Raw genomic sequence first — 25,975 nt, forward strand, 5'->3', positions numbered from 1 at the left:
TTCTCTGAGAGTTATTTTTTATTGATGATATCCTGCCCGCATCTCTTATTTTTTTAGGTGCTAGAAGTACAAAGCAAGGCTTTATACAAACTAGTATCTGTGGACAGAATTTATAGAAAACCAGACATAAGACCCACGACAGTTCCTTCTCATTTAACACAGCAGTAAGAGCTGTGACCTAGGCAGTGCCTCAAGGGCGCTGAGACTAATCCTCCATGTACTTACTGCAAATCTGCTGAGGATGTAAGCTCCAGCTCCAACCCCAATCCCAATGATGCTTTTCAGACTGTAAAGGGAACACACCAATATGAATAGGGTTAACTCGTTCAAAGGGAGCATGGCATAATGGAAAGAATACAACTGGATTCAAATCTGGCTCTGATGCTTACTGGATGGAGAATTTGGTTAGGCTTCATTAACTTCCTAAGCCTGGGTTCCCTATCTATAAAACAAGGATATGATTAATTCTAAGTTGATTTTAAAGATTATGTGAAGTATGACTAAAACATGGGAGTCATCCTTGACAGCTCACTCTCCTATCACCTCCACACCCAGCCTGTCGGCAAGTCCTACAGTCACCTTCACAGTCCTTCCAGCTGCCTCCTCCATCCCATCCTCTGGGAGGCACCCAGAGCCAAGCTATCAATATCACTAGCCTGGCTGTTGCAAACGTTTAGCTGGTCCCCTGCTTTTTCTCTTTCACCCTTCTCTAAACCTGTGGAGATTCTCTCCACAGCTAATCTTTTTATTTTTTAAAGGTTCCTTTTGGCAGGGTTTAATTTATTTATCTTTGGCTGTGCCATGCAGCATGCAGGATCTTAAGTTTCATGATGAGGCATCGAACCCACGCCCCTAGTGTTGAAAGCATGGAATCTTAACCACTGGATTGCTAGGGAAGTCTTTAAAGTAATTAAAAGAAAAATGTAAACGGCTTTATTGATGTGCAGTTTACATATCTAGAGTGATTATTTTAAAAGACTAAATCAGATAGCACTCCCCTGCATAAAACTCCTCAGTGTTTTTCTTTGCCTTTTGAATAAAACCCTGAAGTCTCACTGGACCTGTCAGATGTGCGTAATCTGGTTCTTATTTTAGTTCTCAAATATCATCTTATGCTTTTCTCCCACTTGCTCACTTGGGTCAGGCCTTTTGGACATATTCCTTCTGTCTGGAATCCTCTTGTCCTGGCTCTCTGTTTGGGTAACTCCTGTTTATCCTCCAGGTCTTAACCTAAAGGACTCCTTAGAGAGGTGTTCCTCAGCCATATCTGGTGGAGCCTGCTTTTATTCTCTATCACACATCCCTACTGATTTCTTCTACTGCATGTAAGCTGTGACTATTTGTTTACCTGTTGTTAATTACTTTCCACAGCAAAACACAAGCTTCCCACTCCATAAGGGTAGTGACCATACTGTTTTGATTATCATCACAGCACCCAGATTAGACTCATAATAGAAAGTGTGTTTTTGAAAAACAAAAACCACATGGAAGAACTGCAGAATGAACTCACTTTAAATGGGTGAGAACAGGAGGCAGCATTTCAGCCAGCTCATCCATGGTCGGGTACTGGTACCTGAAATCCAGAAGGATACCTCCTGAATTGGAATGCACTCACAATTCCCAATCACTAGAACAATTAGAAAAAGTACAGAGTTCTTGAAAGTGAAAGTCGCTCAGTTGTGTCCAACTCTTTGCAACCCTATGGACTGGTCCGTGGAATTCTCCAGGCCAGAATACTGGAGTGGGTAGCCTTTCTCTTCTCCAGGGGATCTTTCCAATCCAGGGATCAAACCCTGGTCTCCTGCATTGCAGGCGGACTCTTTACCAGCTGAGCCACAAGGGAAGCCCACAGAGTTCTTAGGCATTTCTAATCCCCAAATAACTACTTCAATTGGGGTTCAGGTTCAGTAAACTTCTAGCAGTTAAGAGTCAACTCAGGAAGTGGCTTTTGGTCTGCTGCTTATGTTTAGGCAGCTAAGCGCAAAAGTAAACAAACCTTTACTGGGTCTAGAGCACTCGGTCACAAATCCTGGGCTCTTATCATGAAGACTGATTTGCTTCACTTAGGCATAGAATAACCCAGCTACTTTATTGTTTGCTTTTGAATTTGGTTCCTGATCTAAGTCACTGGATCCTAAGATGGTCAAGCAAGCCCAAAACCGACTCAGACCAAGAATCCAAGAAAAGTAGGGAGTATCCACATAAACTGCAGCATCAAAGATGAAAGAGATCTTAAGACAACTTCCTACTTATGTGGCAGTTCTGCTCTACATTTGACAGGGATGTCAGCCTGCCTCTGCTTGAAAGACTTCGAGCATTGGCATGCTTTTGAACTACTTGTGCATAAAACAGAAAAAAGGAACTGTATCTAAATTTTGCTGGATATAAACTGGTCACTGGCCAATTTGTGTTTAAGGGACAGAAATGGCTTGGACATAGTGAATAACAGATTCTGGAGCCAGACTGCCTGCGTTAAAATCCCAGCTCTGCTACTATTTGTTATGTAGGCTTGGACAAAGTACATAATATCTTTGGGCCTTAGTATCCTCACCTGTAAAATGGGAATAATAGTAAACCTATCCCATAGGGTTTTAAGCATTAAATGGGTTAAGTATGTAATGCAGTGTTCAAGATTACTGTCTGAGTACAGTGTAAATGTTAGCTGCTATTTGTCTGCAACGGTCTATTTCACAGCAATCACTGGCAAAGGCAGCTCTGGAGATAAGCAAAGAGGGGAAGGATGAGCATTCCACAGCTTGTAGTTTCACTCCTTCCCCAAGGTCTCCTCCATAATTACACTGTCCAGGGAAGAGTCAGGGAGACTGGAGCTCCGCCATGCAAAGCAGATGAGGCTGAGGCTGAGAGCTCCACCTGACGCTGCAGCTTCTCTGAATAAATGATTACACTGATATTCAAATTCCTGTCACCAGACTGAAGGTCAGGCTGGGGAGTTGCTCTCAGGAAGCTCAGAGAAATCTGAGTTTGGGTCTAAAGGGAGTTGCAAGTTCCAGGAGGGGCCAAAAATGACAGGTTTAAAACAGATGAAAGAAAGGGACAGATAGAAGACAGTAAGAAGTGGGTGTTCCAGACATGAATGTTTTGTGATTGGCTCCCATTTATGGAGGGCCATTCCTGGATATGGGAAAATATACAGTCTTCCTGAATAGACTGTCCATGACCGTCCTCCCAGAGTGAGGAGAGAAAGCAACTGGACGGCTGGTTGACAAGTATAACCTGCAGGCTGTGCTAAAACCAGCTTGGAGGGAAGCACATGGCTAGTGCTCCCACTGGAGCTTTGCTCTCTGAGTGCTTGTCTTCCAGAAGGGTCTTGCTTGTGGCCTTACCCAGTTGGGAAGGAGGGCGCACCTTCCTGCTGGCCTGGAGCATCCACATGGCAGACAGCAAAGTGCTGGGTGATCTCCTGCATGTCCTCAAAGTTAAAGAACGCGTTGAAACAGGATTTATCTGCAACAGCAAAACACTCGCAAGTCACAAGCTCTTCATTTCACCTCACTTTTCCTCTATCCAACCAATTCCATATCATCGTCCTTTCTTACTCCTTTTAAATCACTATTTCACTAGAATGAAGTATCTGAACAACAGTCTGACTCAAGCTGCCCTAAAGGCGGACTACCAGTCGTCTCAACGGCTTGAAAAGAACATTTAATTAGTACTCAATTCTACAGAACATCTATGGAGTGGAAGCCAATCCTGGTGTTTCACCAAAACAATCTTACACCCATAACGCTGTCATTTTTCATGTATCTTATTCCCTACCTGATACAGAGATACTGACCATATCCCAGGAGCCTGGCTAAAGTGAGTTTCTTGTTGCTTACATTCACCATGTGGAAAACTTCTCACATGGCAAAACTGCTAAGGTGCAGGGAAGGGTTACTGCTTCAATTTCTACCACTTAAATTCCTTTTCAAAAGCTCCAGCACTAGATTGTAACTTCAAATGCAGGTCACCTCTGATAGCCAGAGGAGTGTGAAAGAAACACATGTAATGCAGACTCCGTGGACCCGGGGCTAGGGCCAGAATCTTATGTTACCACCTAGAAAGGTCCATATAGAGTCATCAGGGACAGGCTACAGCGAGGATACTTTTACTAACTCATTGAAGGGCTCATAACAAAGCCAAGCTCAAATTCTGAATTTTCTAATCTGAAATATGAAAAAACCCAGAGTATCAATTAAAAAAAATAAACAACTGATTTCAACCCTACTTTCTTAACCAGTCTATCATATAAATCTTCAGTCCTTTAGCAGATGTGACACAAAATGAGATAAAATCCCAGTATTCCCCAAAATGCACGTAGCTGCATACTTCCCGGGAACTTCAGTTCTGCCATTAACACAAGTAGCAACGAGGATAAGGCAGAGAGGAGAAAACCTATGTTCTATTAGAATACTGGGGTTTCTTCTGTGTTTTTAAAAAATATACAAAGATTATGTGTTATAACAAACAGGAACAGTATAAAATCAAATACATACGATTGAGGCCAATGTCATGGTATGTCAGAATGACCGGTCTGTTTCCCTTTGGCAGGCCTCTGATAGTGACGTGGACCATACCGTGAGCTGTTTCTATGTCATGTTCCTGTAACAAGAGAACGTAAAGGTCTCAGCAAGGGCAGAACGCACTGCCCAGGCTGCTGAAGTTTCACGATACCCGAATTCACCACTATTTCCCACTAGCTGGGGCAGGACACATCACTGAACCATAAGCCTACTAGAGAGATGTTACGTTACATAGGATAGTCCTACTTTTTAATTCCTTCCAGATAAACAGACAAACAAATGAAGAAAAAATGCACCTTATCTACAAAGCTCTCTTAAATGGGGGAAGCCAGGGTATCTGCTGAGAATATATTCACAACTGGCTATGGTGAGATCAGCAAGTTGAATAAGAAGCCAGGAAAGACCTGGAGAAAGGCAAGCGAAGGAAGCAAAAGATATGAAGAAGCTGCTAGGTAAAACGGCAGAGGTTTCAGATCCTCTAAATGCATGTGCAGCAACTGATAAATTCGGTAGCACCTATGAGTGTGTCTATCTAAAATCTCTCCCGTTCCCTGGGAGTTGCCCTTCTGTGCCATCCATACAGCACAGGAAAGGCTCTTGGCCACCTGGCTTGCAGACTGTCATCCTATGGTTACGGTTCACTGGAGTCAGGTGAACATTTGGTCCATGCTAAGTCCTTTCTTAAGAATGTGTAATTGGGACTAAGAGATTCCATCCTTAGTTTGGTTCTTCTCTTGAAAAGAGAAGTAAACTTGGGAGCTTATAATAAGCGTTTCTACTGCTCTGACTCCTGATTCCAACTGTGTATGCCATTAAGTTCTGAGACATCTCTGGACTGCCTCTGGTTTAAGCTATTGGGTTGGGTTTGTTCCTTGCATCCCAAAGGATCGTAACCAAGGCAATGAGTAAAATTTAAGATGTAGTCAGAGCAGAGCTCAGGAACTGAATAAAGCCAGGACAAGATGCAGTCAGAGGTGCTGGGATAGTGCCAAGAGTGGCTGGGTGGAAAATAAAGACTGTAGGAAAAGTAACTGAAATTTATTCTAGTCTTCTTCAATGTCTATATTTCTTAAAAATACATTATCATGCCTAGCCTACTGAATTTTGCTGACAAAGTCTTTACCTATCTCAGCAAGTCTTACAGTAGATGAGATAAACTGTGAGTAAGAATCCCAACAAAGGTAAAGGTCTTCCAACCTAACAATAAACCTCAACAGAGCCTTGGTTTCTTCACTCATGTAGGGCAGAGACCAATCTCACACTAGCTGAACGTCAGTGCATCTCAAATTATAGATCTCAGGCTGGAGCAGATAACTCTTAACAAATCAAACCACAAATGACTCAGTATTTCTGCTCTTCTCTATTACTGCTTGCTACCTCCTATTCAAAGGCTTAAAAAAGGGAAACAAGAAATGAAGGAGAGAATCAGGTACTGTGAACTGGCTATGAAATAAAGTCTAGGGTTTAGATGGAGGAATATAGACACAAATTCCTGTTGCTGTATGAGCATTTCTTGCGTGGTAAATGTCAGACTTCCTGGAAAAGGGAATGACAACTCACTCCAGTATTCTCACCTGGAGAATTCCATGGACAAAGGAACCTGGCGGGCTACAGTCCATGGGGTCACATATGATCAGACATGACTGAGAGACTAACACACAGCGTCAGACTTAGTGAGGAACCTCTCCACCAGGCTCTTTCACTAAACAACTATGCATCTACTGAACTCCTACTACCAGACCCTGGGCTGAGCTCTGGGCACAAAACAGTGAGCAAGAGAGATGTGACCCCTGCTCGCACAGAGGTTATGTTCTACATGGGAGGCAGACAAAAAACCAACCATCCAACCAACAACCATAACAACAGCTTGTGATCAGTACTGTGAAAGAAATAAATAGAGTGCTCTTAAAGAAAATCGACGAGGAAGATATTAACTCTATTAGCAGACAGAAAAATGCAAATTAAATTCAATAAGATGCAATTTCATATATACCAGAATGGCAAAAAATTTTAAGTCATATAATGCTGTCAGCCAAGGTGTAGAGAAATAAGAACTTTCATACACTGTTGGTAGGCAGTAACCAGGAATAGCTACTCTGGAGAATAATTTGGTAATTTCACGCAAAGTTAAGAAATGTGTACCCTACAGCAGTTTTACTTTTAGGTATAATCTAAGGCAATTCTCAAACATACTCAAACACACAAAAAGATATGCAGATACATAGATATGTACATATATACATACATACTGCAGTCTCATTTATAACATCAAAAAACTGAAAGCAGTCTAAACAGTCATGTATAAGGAAACTGAAAGTGGAATTATGACATATTCACATAATGAGATACAGATAAAAATGAATGAACTAGAACCATAAGCATTAATACACAGAGAAAATCTTGAAAAAAACAATGCTGAATAGAAGCACAGAAGGATTTGTATATGACATATGATTTACATATGCAGATTTTTTTAAAAAGCAACATTGCATAGACTGTATATGTTTACATACATATATCTGAAGTGCAAAAACTTGGAGAAGGAATGTACATTAACTTTAGACTTGATTCCTTCTGGGCAGTGACCTATTCTGAAAGTGAATTTAAGGAGGCTTTGACCTCTCTCATGTCTTACTTCTGGAGAAAGAGTAAAGAAAGAGGGAGAAGCCAGCCCCTGCCAGAGGAGTTACAGGACAGGAGAATCCAAACTGATGAGAATGGGCAACGATCTGTCATCCAACAATCTAGTTGCTGGAGCCTTCTTTCTATCATATCCAAGCCTTCAGTACAGTCTTGCTTAAGTATTCCAGCTTGGTCTCAGCTATGCTGAGAAATGAGTAAAAAACAATTTATACTTTGGCCCTGGGGGTTAGCAGGACCTCCCAAGATCTGATAATTAATGGGGATAGTGTGTGCAGGAAAGGTGAGGGGTGGGTGTGGAGTGAAGGGGTGGGGGACAGCAAGCTGTCAAGGAAATTCAGATGATATGAAAAAGGAGCTATAACAGATGGGGCAAAACAGGACATATTAAAAGCAGACAAGGCAAGAGGGCAAAGTAATTATTCTGTCATCATTTCATAATCTGGACGAAATTCAGAGTTAAAGTTGGCTCGCAAAATTTCAACTTTTTAGGGAGATCTCAGCCCCTATCTCCTGGCCTCTATCTGTCAATCTTGTTGCCCCTCTGGAGCAACCCTTGGTTACCAGTATCTCATAAGGTTACTGTTCATTTTCAAAGGAATATGGAAAGAAAGGAGACACTCACCTCCATGTGGACCCATAAATATATCCTTTGTGACCTTATGTGGGGATGGCTTGAACAAGTCTCTACCTGGAGCTGAGTATGCAGAGACTCTGGCTGTGGAGCTGATCCAATGGTCAGGCCCGGGGTGGTGCTATTGCCACCTTCCCACTTCAGTCAACTACCATCCGCTGCACAGGCTGTTTCTCTAGTCACCCCACCACTCGCTCCAGCATTCTAGAGGGTGTGACTGCACAATGAGAATGCCCAGTAGGCTCTGGTCATAGATCTTCCCCAGCGCTCTGATTACTTACCACCTCCAAGGCTATGCACCTCTTAAGTATGATCCCTTATTCTCCAGGCTTATAAAACAGCCTGAGATCATACTGGTCCCCAACACACTTCTCCATCCTGGGCTGCCTCTCCCTCTTAATCAAAGATGTAGATAGATTATCTTTTTAAGACTTTAATAATAGAGTTTAGGTTATTACCATTAATTGATAATAACCAATATTCACCTTTTTTCCTAAGTCCTTTTCCTTCAGCTCAATGTGCTATCACCAGTTACACATTCTGATGTGTTATACCTCTCTGAGAATTTAAATTTTGACCACATCACGCCTGTTAGTGCTGCTTCTTCTCCCTGGCTAGTCTGAACAGTTTAGGCAAACTTGTAGGACAACATACTGCTAGAAATATTAACATCCTTATTAGTTATGAATTTTATTGTTTCTAATAAGCAGACCTCTCTACGATCCCTGGGTATAGTTTTTGTTATTTATTACATAGGAAATTTTAATATAATATCCCATTACCTTACCCTGGATAGTGGTATAAAGTTCGTTCGCATGACTTCATTTAATCCCATAGTAAAAGAATCTGTCTCCACAATTATTCAGCCTTCTGCCTACAAGTAAATGAATTTTCGTTTCTAAAGTTCTGTAATATGTTTTCCCTAACTCTAGCTTCAGCTCTCTCCCCTTTTACCTCTCACATCCTTCAGCCTAGTTAACTCATTCTTTCAGATGTCTACTTTTATTTTTCAGCTACCCACACTCTCAGAACTCTTACAAATCATGCTCTTCATTTGAAAGCTCTTTCTGCAATATGTCAAGATAAAATCTGTCTTTTCCTATCTATCTTTTTCAAAGCCAAATCCAGTATCTTCTTCAAACAGCCTTAGTAAAACAATGAGGAAAAAGAGAGTGAATGACTAACCTACATGCAATACAGCCCAGAACACCTTCAGAATATGGACTGTCTAGTCCAGATAGGAAGAGGAACAGATTTGGCCAATTCAAACACCCCAATCTTTGGCCACAGTAGCAGTCCAAGGATGAGAGTGTGACGCCCACACACATGACCCATGCCAAACCAACAAGACTCCTCCCCTGGCCTTTTCTATCAAGTTATAGGTAAACATCTTCTCTCGGCAGTGAGGCTGCTAAGCTGAAAGGACATGAATTTGGGGCCTTGGTAGCCGTCAGGCCCATGCTGTGACACAGCTTGTCAGAGAAATAGTGACGGGGAAAGGAACTGAGACTGGGGGTGGTGATACAAAGGCCTTAGAATCTATAAGGTTCTTTTTTCTCTGCAAATGAAAATAAAGTCAACTATATCCTTAGAACTTAATAATCAATTTCTCCCTTACCACCCCCCTCAAATCAGCAAAATCAAACCAACACAGCAGTAATTAACACAACATTGTAAATAAACTATACTTCAATTAAAAAAAAAAATCAAACCAAAAGGGGGCAGGTGTGCATCTTGAGGGGAGGACTTGTGAACAAAGGCCATCAGAAAGGAAAAGCACAAAGCAGAAGTATGGGTGGGTCAGCAACAATTCTAGTTTTCCAGGGAGTGGGTGGAGTAAACAATGGGAAACGGTGGGACAGAGGCTGAAAGGGGGACTGGGGCCACATTCACATCCTTTAAGGCAAGGGGAGGAGCATGGAACTGGTCAAGCTCTCTAACAGACTATAGCAGGTGGCTGAATCCCAGTTCTTTCCAAACACCTCTTTTCTGCGGAAGCAACTTCCAGTTATTTACTTCATTTAATTCTTATTTTGTAATAGTGCCCATTTACCAAGTGATGTGCAGGAGTTTAAAGCTGTTTAAATCCCTTTAGAAGAGGCAGTCACATATATACATCCTCACAGTCGGGTTCTATAAATCAGTCCTCTAAAGAACTATTGCAATTAAACAGCCAGCATGGAACTACCCAGCCCTTAGCCAGGTCTGGAGCTCTTATCCTAGGAATATGAACTCCATTCTTGTGAGTGCATTCCATTATCAGCATCTTCTACAGGAATATATATCCTGGAAGATAGCAGCTTTTCACTCTCCATTAATATTTATTGAGTGCCCCTCTGATGGAAGTGGAAGGCAAATTGACAAGATATGCCAAGATCCTTAAGTGTGTTCATTTCAAGATCCATCTAAAGAAATAATCAAATGTGTATATAAAATTTACAGAAAAATGTTCAATGAACTGAACAAATTACAATAACTGACCATACTATAAGGAATCTAATTTCCAAAAATAATGGAATAGTTAAGTCACGGGATAGCTATATGAGGATATAACAGTCAGTCATTAGAGTTTTTTTTTTTTTTTTCCTTTTTGGCTGTGCCATGTGGCTTGCAGGAACTTAGTTCCCTGACCAGGGATTAAACACAGGCCCATGTAATGAAAGTGCCATGTCCTAACCACTGGACTGCCAGGGAATTCCCCATTAAAGACAGTTTTTAATGAGAGTTTAAAAATGGAAATGGGATTGTGTTCTAATATTAAGTCAGAAAAGGAAATATATAACTGTACATCCAGCATGACCAATCAAACAAACTTTAAAAATTATTTTAGAAAACTATACACACACAAACATATCTCAAACTAAACACAGCGACATGGCTGTCCCTGGGTTCTAGGCTTCTGAGCTTTTCTCTAGCTACTTCATAAGTGCTCTCCAACTCTTCAACTATCAGCATGTACTCTTTTGATAACCAGAATACAAAAGTGAAAACTGGAAAGAAATATAATAAAATACAGCTATCTCTAGGTAACAGGATTATAGGTAATGTTTAGTTTTACACTTTTCTAAATTTTCCAAATTTGATTATACACAAGAATTGTTTTTAAACATCCAGCATATTTACTCATGTGATATGCACACATTAAACACTACACATGAAGTTTTAGAAATATGTGGGAAATAATGATGATGATATTTATACAAACACAGTGATTACAACTTCATAGTAAGTGTAGGTGAACGTGTGGAAATGTCCATGGAGAGAGTTGTTTAAAAATGAAAAACAGTTTTGTGTACTTCTTTGTAAAATTAAACACTGATTTCCCCCCTGCAACATTTTATCATGAGAACTTTCAACCATACACCTAAGCTGAAAGACTTTACAGTGAACATCTGTATACCCACAACCTGGATTCTACCATTAATATTTTACTATACTCAATTATCATGCATCTATCCAACCTTATATCCACCTTACTAATCCTTTTTTTAAAGTTGAGGTATAGTTGATTTACAATATTATATTAGTTTCAGGTGTACACCATAGTGATCCAAAATTCTTATAGATTATATTCCATTTAAAATTTTTATAAAATACTGGCTATAGTTCCTGTGTTGTATAATATATCCTTGTAGCTTATTTATCTTGTATATAGTAAGATATATACATTTGTGCCTCTTAATTTCCTAATAATTATTTTTGAAGGCAATATATCACATACACAAAGAAGCTATAGTATTTGTCTTAGTTCTAATTTCAAATTTTTAAACATTCTCACCAGCAGAAGACCATTAAGCAGCCCCAAAGTAGATAATTAACAATAAGTCTGTTGATTCATTGTTTCAACTGGAAATAGGTTTTCTCCCTTCACATCAGTTCCAAGCACTGTCACCTCTAATCACCCCTCCTCTCATTACTTAGATCTCAATATAACTGCTATTTGCCACAGGGGAGCTGTATAGTATTGAAGTCACTAGGACAATCAAAGAACCAAAAGAAATGGTAGGATTTTAATTATATTTTCAATTTTGGGGGGAGGGGAAGCATGTAGTTGGATTAGTAAAGAAAACAGAGGAAGAAAAGACAGTTCAGATTGAAGTTATGAGCTTAGCTGTGATGCTAAGATAACTTCCTGGAATATCACCAAATTCAGTAAAGATTTTTCTAAGGCAAGATAGAGACCAGAGGAACTTGCTTCATCAGCTAGTCCCACGCCACAGTTATGCTAAAGAACAACACCGATGCCAAGGCTGAATGTAGCAACGCTGGCTTTAGATTTGTTCTGCTTTGTCTCCTAAGAATGCCCAGTGGTTTCCAAAAAGCCTTCAGGTATACCGCGCCACTCTACAGATGTCTCGCGCCACAGTTCCTACCTCCGAGGCCTTCTATCACCTGTAGCCAAACTCCTGACCCAGAGACACCCCCAGTCTCCAGAACACCACAGAAGCCTTTACCAAAGAGACAGGTGAGAATGAAGCCCATTCATGAGGGCTGAGGAGAAAAAAAGAAGGGCCTATGACTTCTTCTTCTTTAGAACACAGAGAACCTGTACGTTCACAACCACTGACAGTGATACACACTTGCCTTCATCCTACCTGTATCAGAACTGAACTAAAAGTTACATTTAATGAGGCCAGAACACACTGTTATATTAAAGCTTCACCCAAAATACAAAGAATTTTTGTCAGACTATTTTTAAGCCTTAGTATTAAAACGTAGTTGATAATATAATTTCTAAAACTCAATTTCATTTATATCTAAGTATATTTATATGTGAGAAAAATCCTAAAGGATATACACCAAAATATTAACAGTGATGAATAACAAGTGATTTTTATTTCTTTACTTTTTGCTATTTTTATATCTGTTTTGCTATAAGCACACAATTTTTTAATATTCTGATTTAGCGGCGTGTCCAATTTGATGAAAATAAATGCTTTTGCATCTTAAAAGTAGGAAAATGTACACTATTTCTGGAATTTTTCACCTTGAATTTTACTATTACCCTCTCTCAAATGAGTTCCTTCTAGGTAAATTATATCAAATATTAAGACAGTTAAATATTTAATGCAGTTAAATTAGTTCAACCTAGGATCTAAAACATAACTGAAGTTAGATCAAAAGATCAAATTAAAAACAACTAAACCAAAACTTGACTGCCACCATTTACCAAAAAATAATATGGCTTCTTTTTATAACAAATCATTTCCTAACAGCAGCAGGCTGATTATGGGGTATACATAAAGTATACCAAACAGTCACAGTAAGAAGTGTTTGGCACTGGGATTTAAAAATCTGTAACAGTGCTATGAGCCTGCCCCTTCCAAAGTGAGTCTCAGTCTCACCTGTCTTGCTAAGGAAGCTCAGCTTTATACACAGCTCAATTTTCTGCCACATCTCAGCTCTGGACATCGCCAGGTGAGAAAGAATGGGCGATGGATTCAGAACAAAGTGAGGTTTTCAACTTCAATTCCACCCATGGCAAGTTATGAAACCTTAATTTCCTCATCTCTGATAAAAACCACCTTGTGATATTGCTCCAAGGATTACAGAAATGTATGTTTAGTGTCTATAGTAGGTACCCAATAAATTAATACGATATAACTGGGTTGCCTATGAGACAGATGTTAGTTTCTCCTTTTGATGTTAATGCTAATATGGAGAGACTCCACTGTACTTAACATAAAATGCGTACCTGAAAATAATGATTTGTTTGTGGGTGTGCAAGCTGGCTGAATCCTGGACACAGGGAAGCTGCCTTCCCTGCACCTTCCATTCCTGCTTAGTACCCTCTGGGTCTCCTTCATGTTGCCTCTAACAGCCACTTACCACATCTACCCCAAAAGTAGGAGAGTCAGGCTGTATGGGTTTGTAAGGTATCCATTTCCCTGTATTTATTCCTTCTTCCCATTTCTTTCAGGGCCAGTCAACAGATAAAAGTAGGAAGATGGAACTGCTAGTTTACTTTATGGATTTTCCAATTAGCAACAGAGCGACAGGCAAAAGCAGTCTAAGATGAACTACCATTTAGGAAAATACTAATGAGTCAGGTTGAATTTTGTGTTTCCAGAGATACAGCCAAGAGACATCTGCTTTTTGTATTAATAACACTAAATCTTTCTTTTAGAACAGGTTTTGTTGTTAGTAAAGTCTCCCCTCCAAATTGACCGCCCCCAACCTTCTCTGCTGTGAGGTGACAGCCACATGGCACTCGTGATCACAGTTTCAAGTATCAATTTGAGGAAAGGAGATCTTAATTGTAAAAAGACAGCTCCACCCAATAACCTACAACCACAGGGACCTGGCAAGCAATTTTTGAACACAATAGCAAATCATTTTAAATAAACTTGATCCAGTGATCAAAAGAGCACGAAGGAATCATGATCAGCTATGAAGAGAGATCCACCTCTAAAAGACCACCAGCACAGGGAAGGAAGCACTGCAGAGATCCTGTACACAGCCCTCCTTGGTGCTTGTACAGTCCTTACCTGACAGTCAAAGTCCTGGAAGTTTCGTGTACCATTCTGTCAACAGAAGGCAGAAAACACAGTCAGTTTCCCCATGCGGTTTCCCCCAATGTGCAGCAAATTCAGTTCACAGTGAAAGCAGCGCGTGTGCAGCCTCTTGGTTGCCATAAAACTAAAACGGTTCTCAACAATAGGCTTCAGAGGCAACGCATGTCAGTAAAAGGGGAGTCTTTAGTGATGGGGTTACACTTTGGCAGGCTTCCCATGAAGATGAAGGAAAAGATCCTGCTTTCCTAGTAAAGCTTGTAACTTGTCTCCCTACCTAAGGAGAGCAGGGAGAGCTTGTGGGAAGAGAGAAAACATGGATCAGAGTCTGAGAACACATTCACAATCCACACGGGAGGTACCTGGGAAGAAAGGAGCTGGAGGCCAACTGGCAGGAGTCAGTGTGCCCAGGACAAGGAAGCAAAGAAAGGAGGAAGACAAGAACAAAGATACAGATGGGTCAGGAATGAAAACTCTGAAATCTAACAAGGAAGAAAGGCAGTGTCACTGAAGAAGGGAAACAGGTAAAACGCAGTTCCTTGTACACTGGTATACCCTAGGAAACTGCTAACGGGATAAAGGACAACTCACTGAATTGTTTAAAGAGTAGGACATAGTCAAAAGATCCAAGGAGAATTCACCAAGCTTCTAAGAAGAGACTGTATCAGAGTAAGGTGGGATTGCCAAGAAAAAAAAAAAAATCAGTGGTAATGACTCAGAGGCATTTCTGTAATATTTCAGATGCCAGAGGTGCAAGAGTATGACATAAGAGTATAAAAAGGGTAAATAAGTGATGTCTTTGGGAGGAAAAAAAAACCCTTCTGACTCATAAAGTAAAAGCTCCTCCCAAACCTCATTACCCTCATTATTCAGAAACTGTTATATCCATCCACCTTCCAGAAAGCGTGGAGCTATAATGATAAGCACCTTATCCAAAGCTGCCCCTTCAGAGAAGATCGAGGTCTCTGATGCCAAGGGAGTACTAAGCAATCCCATCTCTCGTCAAGAAGATCCTCTTAGAAACAGTTCTGTGTCCTACCACTCACACTGCTGGCAGGACAACACAGAGGTTAAAAGCACAGCCCAGCGTGGTAAAGAAAAAACAACAACAAAAGAAGCCACCCAAAGAAACAAACTGTCTTCCCTTGAGAGGATCTAGTGGAGGCCGCTGGGATGACGCACAGCACTCTTTAATACGGCAGCCAACAGCCACAGCGGCCACTTTAAAGTAAAATTTAAAATTCAGTCTCACATTAGCTGTATTTCAAATGCTCAGCATGCACGCTGTGGCCAGTGGCTACTGTATTACTGGGCAGTGCAGATACAGAACATTTTCTTTGACTGCAGAATCTTCTAGTGGACAGGGCCAATCTAGAGAGCTTTTGAAGGAATAAGATTATGGATGAGCAGCCCTCGTCTCTCTACAGGTGGCAGTAAAGTCACAATAGATACCAATCACAGAGAGACTATTGATGACACTGAGAAGAGGAGAGGGTGGTGGAGACAGCTAGTCCGAGGTATTAGTCCCAGCATGAAACCAAGTTCACAAAATAAAGTTTGATGCAGTCACAGCAAGAAGAAACAACTCCAATGCCATGCAGAGAGCACATTCCCAAGGAATGCTGCCACTGGTAAAAAGGATCAATAGTGTTCCACGGCCCCCACTGGCCCCACACAACTCCTGAGAACTCCTTCAGAGAAGTCACTGCACTTAATTTCTATTTTGACTGTGAGAAGCAGAAGGGAGGGCCGTCTCATGGACTAGGGTAGATTGTTGTAGTAGGATATAAATGACCAGCCAGTGAGCCCCAGTCCGATTCAACTTGCACCCTCCACCACATTCAGCAGAGGTCCAGGTATAAGTCAGGTACTTGATGGATATTTATAAAAGGAATAAGCCAATGTAATAAAATTAAATACTAACAAGCTTCTGTTAAGATTTTGGGTCAAAAACAACAGAACAATTCCACTGCATCCCAGTCATTAAATAAAAATATAGACTACAAAACAGCCGTCAAAGTTTGACCTCAACTACATTAAAATATGCACCAAAAGAGACTAGAAGAAAAATACCAAAACATTAACAATAGCAACTATTTCAGAATAGAAAGATTATGGGCGATTACACTTTTCTTGAAACTTTTCTACAGTAAGTATGTACTTCACCTTTTGTAATGGGAAAAAAAAAGATTTGGTGTGGCATAAAAAATATGTAACTTGGTATTTTGTAAAATATGATTTAAAGATTCATTTAATCTTTTGAGGAATAATCTATAACGATATCAAAACAGACCATATTAGAGCTTCAATCTTACTGGGCTCCCAGAGGTTCCCTTAGAGATTATTTAGAAAGCTTAGGGAATATCACTCCAGTCTGAACTAAAACCTTGGTCCTGGAACACAGACACAAAAATTCTGATGAGCAATTTGAGAAGCAGCTGTCGCTGTATGCATGAATTCCTTTCTTCACTATCTTGTGATCACAGTCAAGAAGCATTTTGTGAGGCTGATGCTTGAGATGAGCACAAAGGGAAATGCCAAAATTAGAAAGATGCAATTCCCTCCTGAAACCAAAGCGGTTTTTGTTGAGAACCGAGCAAGAACACGGCTGCACGTTCTTTATGCAATGTTCACCTCCCAAAGAAAAGATACTAGTAATCAGAGGAAGACTAACACTTGTTTTACTGGCTTTTTTTTTTTTAAAGATGTCAGATCCTCTTGGAGTCTGGCTTCAGGCTTCATGAGTGATCAAGCATCTTGGAGAAAGGATATGACTGGGTCATCTGACCGTGTTTGGGGCCCAGACTTTCTGAGAGAAATCATTAGCTGGTCCCCACATGATCTGAGTGTGGTCAACCAAAGCCAAATTCTCTGAACTCATTAAAAATTTAATACTGCTCACTAGATAGATTCTGGAAGGGGAAAGACATCCCTGGGACACTTCCCTGGGGATTTATTTGTCTCTGATATTTGTAGTGCAGGGTTCCACTCCAACAAAACTTTCAGAAGTTTCAGGCTCTGGGTGCTTTCTTTTTATTTTCCGTCCCATTTGAATATAGCATTAATTCCATGTTCAGAGAGATTCTTGCACTAAGCAGACTTAAGCAGCAGAAAGGGATTCAAGATAATAAATGAAAACAAGAGAATAATGTAGGGGAAGAGGGAAAAAAGGAAAAATCAAGGAAAAAGAGAAATCATAACTGAAAGCTGCAGTCAAGGCAGAAGCCAGCTAAGGGGCATGTTTCTTGGTGGAGGCTCTAGGCCAAGTGCAGAAGGTAAATGAAGGAGCTCAAGAAAGTAAAAGTAATTCTCACAGTTCAAGCCTGGAGAACAGGCAAAAAGCAACTGAGAATCTATCAGTGTATGAAGAGAAGTATGAGAAAAAGGGGGAAGGCAAGGAGAAAAATTTAAAAATCAAGTAACTGCTGGACAGTTATAGAAATATAACTGGACAGAAGAGAAACATAATTTCCCACTATGAGATCTAATCAAGATCAACATATAGTTTCAAAAGACAGAAAGCAACAGATAAAACAGAAAGACCTTAGAACCAACTACCAACAGGAGGAGATTTGGGGCAAATCTACCGGTTGGGTGACCTTGATGTGGGGTGCAGTGTCTGACTCACTACTCTATTCCCAATTCTGGCACTTAGTAAAGGCAATAAACATCATTCTGGAAGAGATATGAGCATCTCAAAATAGAGATACTCAATTTGAGTAAGATATGAATACCAAAGAGGAAGAGTGACACGCAACTGATGAGCTTGGAACTAAAGTACAGTTGTTAAAACAGGAAAAGTTTTAGAAACAAGCAGATTAAAGACTGTCAAAGAGAATAAAATATGGCATGTCTACTAAAAAAAAAAAGGACAATAACTCTTACCAACAGAAAGTAGAAAGATGGGAAATTGTACAAGCAATGTATTAACAGCACTTCACAAATATTCTTTAATGAAAATGTCACCAAGTCTGTGTTGCTGTTGTTTTTAAAGAGACCTTGGAGGGTGTGGGGTCAGGAGGAAGTTCAGGAAGGAGGGGCCCTATGTATACTTATGGCTGATTCACGTTGTTGTATGGCAGAAATCGACACAACATTGTAGGGCAATTATTCTCCAGTTAAAAATAAAGACCAAACAAAACAACCTCTGCCTGTCTCTGCTGCCCTGGAGATGACTAAAATGCTCATCCCTGGGTTCTTCCTGCTTTTCCTCTTATAATATCCTCCCTACCTCCTATTTCCAGTCACCAGTAGAGGGTCTACCTCACTTTCTACTGTAACAACCAAAACAAATTAATAACTTATTCGTTCCCCCCACTGAATACTTATTCCCCTTCTTGGTAGGTCCTCAGTTCTGCTGAAGCCAACTGTGGTCTCCTATTTATCTTCTCAAGTCTGGTCTTTGGCTTCCACAGGCTCAGCAGTATCTGAACCAAGGGTAGGTAAAGGAAGGCAGGGAAAATGAAGCACAGATCAGGGAGCTCTCCTGCTTATACAGGTCTGTGGAAGTGGGGGGAAGAGCCTGGAACAACCAGCTAACAAGAGGCAGCAGGTGGTGGGAAGAACCCGGGGCCCCCGACCCAGACTGAAGTCAACATCCGTGGGGTCTGGTCCTGGCTTCACCACCTCACTAGACACCAGCATTGGACAAGTCATATAATTTCTGAGCCTCATCTGTAAAATGGAGTTAAAAATACCTTTAACTACTTCCTTCACAAGAAGTTAGGAGACTCAAATTAGATAGTACTTGTGAAAATGCTCTGAAAATGGTTAAATGCTATTAAAAAAAAATCATTTCATATAATTCTGTCTCAAAAAAAAAAAAAAAAACCACACAGAAGTGCTGGCAGGTGCTTCTTTTCATCACTGGAGCCAAAACAAGCATGGCAAAATTACCCACTTCTTCACAATTCTGAGCCATAGACAAAATCACAGGCATACTAAAATTAAATGGGAAAAGTACCAACAAATGACAAGAAAAAAGTTAACATAAGCCTCGCTTAAAGCTATTTTGAGAATGCTTCCTTATAGTCAGCTCAGGATAAATTTCTGCATTTCAGGTTGGGTCTAGACTCCCTTTCACTCCCTGAAACCTGGAAGGGCACAACAATATCTCTGACTAAGAAGGTATCTAGGAAGAGAATGGACAGAAAGATGATGTGAAATGATATAAATCTCTAGGTTTCTGCTTAGAGAGAGAGGACAAGCCTCAGAGATGATGCCAAAACTTCTACAAGGTGAACACAGTGGAAAGGCCTCAGGTTGTGGAGTAGGAAAGGTTTGGGTTTCAGTCCTGGCTTTGCCACTTCCTGACTGGGCAAGCCTTATAGTCAGATTTTCATCTACTAAGTGAGGAAGACTATCTATTTCAAAGGGATTTTCTGATGATTAAAAGAAAGAAGGTATGTAAAGCACCCAACAAGTAACAGCAGGATAGGCTATTAGGCAAAAATAAAACCTCCCTGAAAACTAAAAACTTTAAGACTTCCTTTGCTATTCAAGCCTGGAAGCTATACCCTACCAGCAGTGGTTCTCAACTGGGGAGACTCTGACCCCCAGGAGACATCTGATATTGTCTGGGGACAAGTTTGGTTGTCATGACTTTAAGATGCTACTGGCATCTAGTGGGTAGAGAGGCCAAGAATGCTGGTAAACACCCTACAAAGAATAGGGCAGCCTCCCACAACAAAACATTCAGAGTGCCAAGATCAAGAAACCCTGCCCTACAGCACGTGCTCTTGGGTAGACAATCTGAGTAAGCTACTTCACCTTTCTTAGCCCTAGTTTCCTCATCAGCAATATGAGAATAAATTGATCTGTGTGTCCTAAATCACCAAGCCTTTGGGAGGATCAAATGAAATAATGGATGAGAAGCACTGCTACCACTATACCTTTCAAAATGTATGCAAAAGCACCCACTTATTGGGCAAAGGCAGAGCACTGATATACTGGAGAGCGGGGGGTGGAACGGGGTAGAAGGCTTTGTTTGGGAGTGACGCCATCTGAGGAGGGCCTGTTGCCAATCTACTTCTATAAAGCCTGGCTGGAGCAGGGGGAGTGCTCATGAATAGTGATGGGCTAGGAGCACTTCCCAGGGAGAGAGGCGTGAGATGGAGCGTGGGAAGTGGGTAGGAACAGCACAGGCGTATCAAAGAGGAGCTAACAGATGTTAGGAAGTGAGACAATGCCTGGTATCTTAGACTGCTCAGGCTGCGCAAATGGCTTATACAACAAAAATTTATCTTCTCACAGTTCTGGGGCCTGGAAGTACAAGATCAGGGTTCCAGCAGGGTTTGGTTTTAGGTAAGAGCTCCCTTCTGGGCTTGCAGATGGCTGCCATACACGTTTCCTCATCTGTCCAGGGGTGGAGATAGAGAGTGTTATCTCTCTTTCCCTCTCCCTCACTCTTCTTATAAGGCCATCAATTCTATCAGATTAGGGCTCTACCACTTGACCTCATTTAACCTTAGCCACCTCCTTAAAGCCCTTATCTCCAGTACAGTCACATGGGAGGCTAGTGCTTCAACATATGTATTTTAGGGGAGCAGACATAACTCTGTTCACAGCATCTGGGCACTTATCACTATAGCCTCAGAGATGAGGACCCAAATGTTAATCCAGCGCTTTTCTGTGGTTACAGTCGCCAAATCTTTTCTTTTCCAGCTGCCTTCTCTATGAGACATCCAGTCAACTAACTCCTGCAATTCCTCATGTAGGTGCCTCAGGCATCCTGTGGACTCCCAAGGTCAGGAAAGACTCCTCCTCTTACCTGGGTCCCAGTCCTCAAATGTCTGAGATCCATCAGGCCATAGGCTTCCAACACTGGCTAATCAGAATCACTTTAGGCATGGTTCTCAATTTTGGGATGCTTTTATAAACATTCACCCCAGATCAATTCAATCATAGTCTCTGGAGGTAATACCTAGGCATCAGTTATTTTTAAATCTCCCCAAGTAATTCCAATTCCAAGGCTGAGGACCACCGATCATAGAGAGGTGTGCGTGCCCTGTCCTCATCCCCTCAGATTCCAATTTAGTTCTTCTCGAGTGGGGACCCAGGAATCTGTATTTTCAAACAAGCTCCTAGCTGATGCTGGTGACCACTCAGGTTTAGGATACGTTTCTAAGTTCCTGAAGCTAAACTGCCTACCCGCACCTGCCTTGTAACTATTCATTTCTGTGGCTGTACATAAGCGTTACAGATGTAGCTTCTACTTCCTTCCTCCTCTTTGTGGCCCATCATCTGGGTACAGCCCTTCACATGCACCAAAATTCAGTACTTAACGGAGAGTTTTCTGAAAACATGAAGGGAAGCAACAAAAGAAACAAAGAAAGGGTTTAAAAAGTGTGCAGCTTGCCAAGGGGGAGAGCAAGAGATCTGGTGAAAGATAAAGGAAGGGGTGGGAATAGGGGTAGAGATGAGGTCACAGGGACAAGAATGAGGTTGACAGGTTTCAACAGCAAATTAGTGAACAGAGTAAGTCAACAGCCCTAGTAGCTGTAGGTGAAGGGCCCTGCCTTGGGCAAAAAAAGATTAACAAGCAATAGCATCTTCTGGTATAGCCCCCGTTGGCATCCTGACGCTACCCAACTTTACCCTTTCCATCAATACTTCCCCAGGAAAGGATGCCATGAGCTCATCCATACCAAGCTAGAAGAGTAATTTAATAGGGGACAATGACAATACATCAAAAGAACAGGGCTTAAAAGAAGGAATTTCAGGCACACTTACTGAATGGAGAGGGAGAAGAGAGAGGATAAACTTTTCTTAGCTTTTTGGTAACTCTTAGCATCACAGCACTCTTTACCTGCTGAATCCTCGTGACTGTTAACTATGATGCTCACTGCGTATTCTCTGACACGAACAGAAAAATGAGATATATTACCAACATCCAGGCACCCTTGATGAAAACCTCAACATAGACAGAGAGGTCACATCACAGACCGGACAAACCTTACAGATAGCACCACAGCCTGTGAGCATTACCAGCCACGGAGGCTAAGTTTTCCTAGAAATTGAAAGTCACGATACCTGGATTCTAAATCAAACTCCACTCATACTTTCTGCTTAACATCTCTATCTGTAGAACAGGACACGTCAAGGATAATTTGCCTGAATTTGGCTGGTGGAAACAAAATTAGGAAGAAAGAGAGGCAAGACATCGAGAAGAAGGTTAAGAAATATATTTTTTAAAGTTTTCTCCCCAAAGAAAGTCAAGATATATATGTTTTTACTTACTATTCAGATAATATAGAAAATAAACTAACCACAGAAGAAAGGACTTACATATATTTTAGTGACAACAGCAGTCTTTACCTTATCATTTAGAAGTGGTTTGATCTCTGTGAGTTGAACATCCTGAAGTTCATCCATGAGGACAGATGAGAGTAGGGGATTCTCAAGAATAAATCAGTGACTCTGAAACAGAAGTGGAGAAAAGGCTTAAAACTAGGAGCTGGAAACATAATGGTCACACTACATCCATTCATCCAAATATTAGAGCTTAGTGTGTGTCATCCACTGCTCAGGGTGCTGAAGACACAGTAAACTAGATACTTATGGCAAACAGACTCTAACGCGGCCTCTGTGATCTCTGTACCTCTTGGCATACACACCCAAGCATAACCCCCCAACCGACCAAATGAGTGTGGGTGGGGGGGACCCATGGCTTGCTTTTAACCATTAGAATATGGCAAAAGTGATGGAAAGTATATGAGTATCTGCATATGATTACATTACATAATATTTTAACATCTGTCTTGCAAAGAGACAGAGTTCCCTTGCTAGCTTTAAAGAAGCAGGTTGTAAATGTGTTGTCCTTCTCTGAAAAAAAAAGAAGCAAGTTGGCATGCTGTAAGATGGCCATGTGGCAAGAAACAGCCTCCAGCCAAAACAGCAAGAAACTGGGACCTTCAGTCCAACCATGTGCAAGGAACTGAAGGCTGTAACAACCACAACCAGCCCACTGGGCCGGGAAGTGGATCCTTTCCCATCTGCGCCGCGCCCTGACCAGCACCTTGACTACAGCCTTACAGAGGAGCCAGTCAACCCATGCTGGAGTCCCATCCCCTGAAACTGAGATAATAAATGTGTGTTATAAACTACTAAGTTTGCAGTAATATTTTTATGCAGCAACAGATAATTAGTACAATAGTCTTTGCCCACATGGAGAATTCATTTTAGTTACTGGAGATGTATAAGTTAAGAGAACAACATGCTCAGAGCTACAAGTTACAAAGCAACAGTTTAGAAGGTGGATTAAGAGAGAACAAAAATTGAAGGTTAATGCTGCAGCCTAACATAGACAGAGAGATGAACCAAGGCTACACTCACTAGCCTTCACTTGGGGAATCACAGTAGTAGACGCAGAGTATGGTAGCCAGCCTCCACAAAAGCCTCCAATGAGCCTGCTCCCCAGTTCCTGACCCCGGACCATAAGACATAATAAATAACTTTGTTTTGGAGTGATTAGTTACATAGTGAGAGATAACTAAGACCAAAAGGGAGAAGTTAGGGAAAGGTGTGGAGCAGAGAGGCACAGATTCCATCCCACTGTACAGGAAGCCATGGGGAGAGATTGCAAATACTGGATATAAGTGATTCCCACCCAGACTTCAAAGCTCTGGGCTTCATCTCTTCTGCCTTGGCCTTGCAGGAAAAATGCTAACTCAATGATTTGGGAATTCAGACATTCAACAACCATTTATTGAGCTCCCACTGTGCAAAACATTATGGACAACAGAAACAGGGTCCTTGCCTTCCACAAGTTTATTAGTAGAGATGACCACTATCTATAAAGTTACTTACAAAATGAGAAAGGGCCAGAGGAGCTCAAAGGAGGAGCAATTACTTCTGATTGGTGGGAATCATTCATAATATATTAGTTTATTAATCCATTTTTCTGTTTTTCCCTCCAGAAATAGGATGTATGGCTTTGACTTAGCTATGGAGAGGGTCTGTGTTCCATGTGACCTCTTGTATTAATGACCAACACACCAAAATGAATCCTGCTTTCAACTATGCCTACATTTGTTGTCGTTCAGTTGCTCAGCTGTATCTGATCCTTTGCGACCCCACGGACTGTAGCACACCAGTCCTTCACTGTCTCCTGGGGTTTGCTCAAACTCAGGTCCATTGAGTCGATGATGCCATCCAACCATCTCATCCTCTGTTGTCCCCTTCTCCTAATGCCATTTTTCCCAGCATCAGGGTCTTTTCCAATGAGTCAGCTCTTTGCATCAGGTGGCCAAAGTATTGGAGCTTCACGTTCCCCAGCATCAGTCCTTCCAATGAACTATCCAGGGCTGACTTCTTTTAGGCTGACTAACAAAAGCTCTTCTACCATTACTTTGAAGAACTCTGAGGGTGTCAATGGGGACCACTGCTCAAACCATGAATACCACACGCCAACCATGAGGACCCAAACATTTGTGTCACTGCAAGAGCACAAGCCTGGTATTTACCCTCCCTCTAGGATGTGGGTCTTTTCTCAGACCCCAGGTACCCTATACCCTTGACTGAGCTACCGAATGCCCAGAATTTTTATTTTATTTTCACATCAGTCACACTTCAAAAGAGGATGTGATGGCTTGAACTTTTTATCACAAATTTCAGCCAGCATCTAACATTTCTCTCTCCTATAGTCCCCGCATCAACCCACTTAGCATCCCAAATATTGGCCCAACTGGGATCTACTCATTGAATTTTTTTAATAAGCTTTGATTTATTTATTTGGCTGCACCAGGTCTTAGGTGAGGCATGTGGAATCTAGTTTCCTGACCTGGGATTGAACCCAGGCCCCCTCCATTGGAAGCACAGTCTTAACCAGTGGACTACCAGGAAAGTCCCTTCACAATGTTTATTAACCACACTATGAAATGTGGCTACTTTTCATTTGGACTTCACTATTTGTCAGTAATTAAAAATGACGAATTTAAAGTTCTTCTTCCTATTATAAAATATGGGCCCGTTTTAGAAACTATGGAAACCACAGGGTAACCGAAAGATATTTTATTCACAGTCCTTCCTTCTAGAAACAATCACTGTTAATACTTCAGTCTATTTCCATTCCCCCCACACACACATAAAATGGTGGTATCCTGGAACTTTTCCAACCCTGCTTTATTCACTACTTTAATTCACTCATTTGAAAGCAGGGCACTGCAAGGTGTGAATCATTCAAATGTGACTCCACTGGGGAGCCTGTCAAGGAGCCTCAGGGACAGAGGGAAGCCTGAGGTGCCTCCAAAGTGACGCATTCACCTAATGTTCCCGAGCATCTTTTAAAGATAAAGAAAGATGCAGTTTGTGCCAGGACAAACGCTTGAACAAGGGCACAATTAAATGAGAAGGCGGTCCTTATCAGCTGGGCCCAACGCAGTCAATGCAGGACGGTGTGACTTCGGAACTGGCAACAAGACAGCAGGTGTTCACTTTCCGCACCACAGGGAACCCAACATATTCTTCCAGAGACCTGATTTTTGCTCACTGTCTTGAGCCCTTGCCAATGAGCAGTTTTATAGCTCCTATAAGAAATTAACATCACATGGTGGAAAACTCCATCTCCAGATCCCTCTGCTACACAGACTGGCTGCCTCCTGGGGATCAAGGGGCTGCAGTGCCTTCATCTGTACAAATGATGTGCCTGCCAGATCCCATCCTGATCC

The 25,975-nt window shown here is 41.4% G+C and overlaps 1 protein-coding gene across 4 annotated transcripts in view; it reads right to left on the minus strand.

Annotated features, from left to right (window-relative positions):
• Positions 1 to 25,975, minus strand: part of NDRG3 (NDRG family member 3) — a 60,555-nt gene that overhangs the window by 23,481 nt on the left and 11,099 nt on the right. For 3 of the 4 annotated variants that reach the window (XM_069548503.1, XM_069548505.1, XM_069548506.1), the window contains exons 2-7: positions 22,626 to 22,727; positions 14,286 to 14,321; positions 4,497 to 4,602; positions 3,345 to 3,465; positions 1,511 to 1,573; positions 226 to 286 (exon numbers count right to left, since the gene is read on the minus strand). In XM_069548503.1, the coding sequence (XP_069404604.1) occupies positions 226 to 286; positions 1,511 to 1,573; positions 3,345 to 3,465; positions 4,497 to 4,602; positions 14,286 to 14,321; positions 22,626 to 22,682 (444 nt within the window). In that variant the 5' untranslated portion in view covers positions 22,683 to 22,727. The remainder of the gene's footprint in view (positions 1 to 225; positions 287 to 1,510; positions 1,574 to 3,344; positions 3,466 to 4,496; positions 4,603 to 14,285; positions 14,322 to 22,625; positions 22,728 to 25,975) is intronic. The other variant, XM_069548507.1, reaches the window with a different exon arrangement.

This window comes from Ovis canadensis, chromosome 13, assembly GCF_042477335.2.
Source record: "Ovis canadensis isolate MfBH-ARS-UI-01 breed Bighorn chromosome 13, ARS-UI_OviCan_v2, whole genome shotgun sequence".
Classification (NCBI taxonomy): Eukaryota; Metazoa; Chordata; class Mammalia; order Artiodactyla; family Bovidae; genus Ovis; species Ovis canadensis.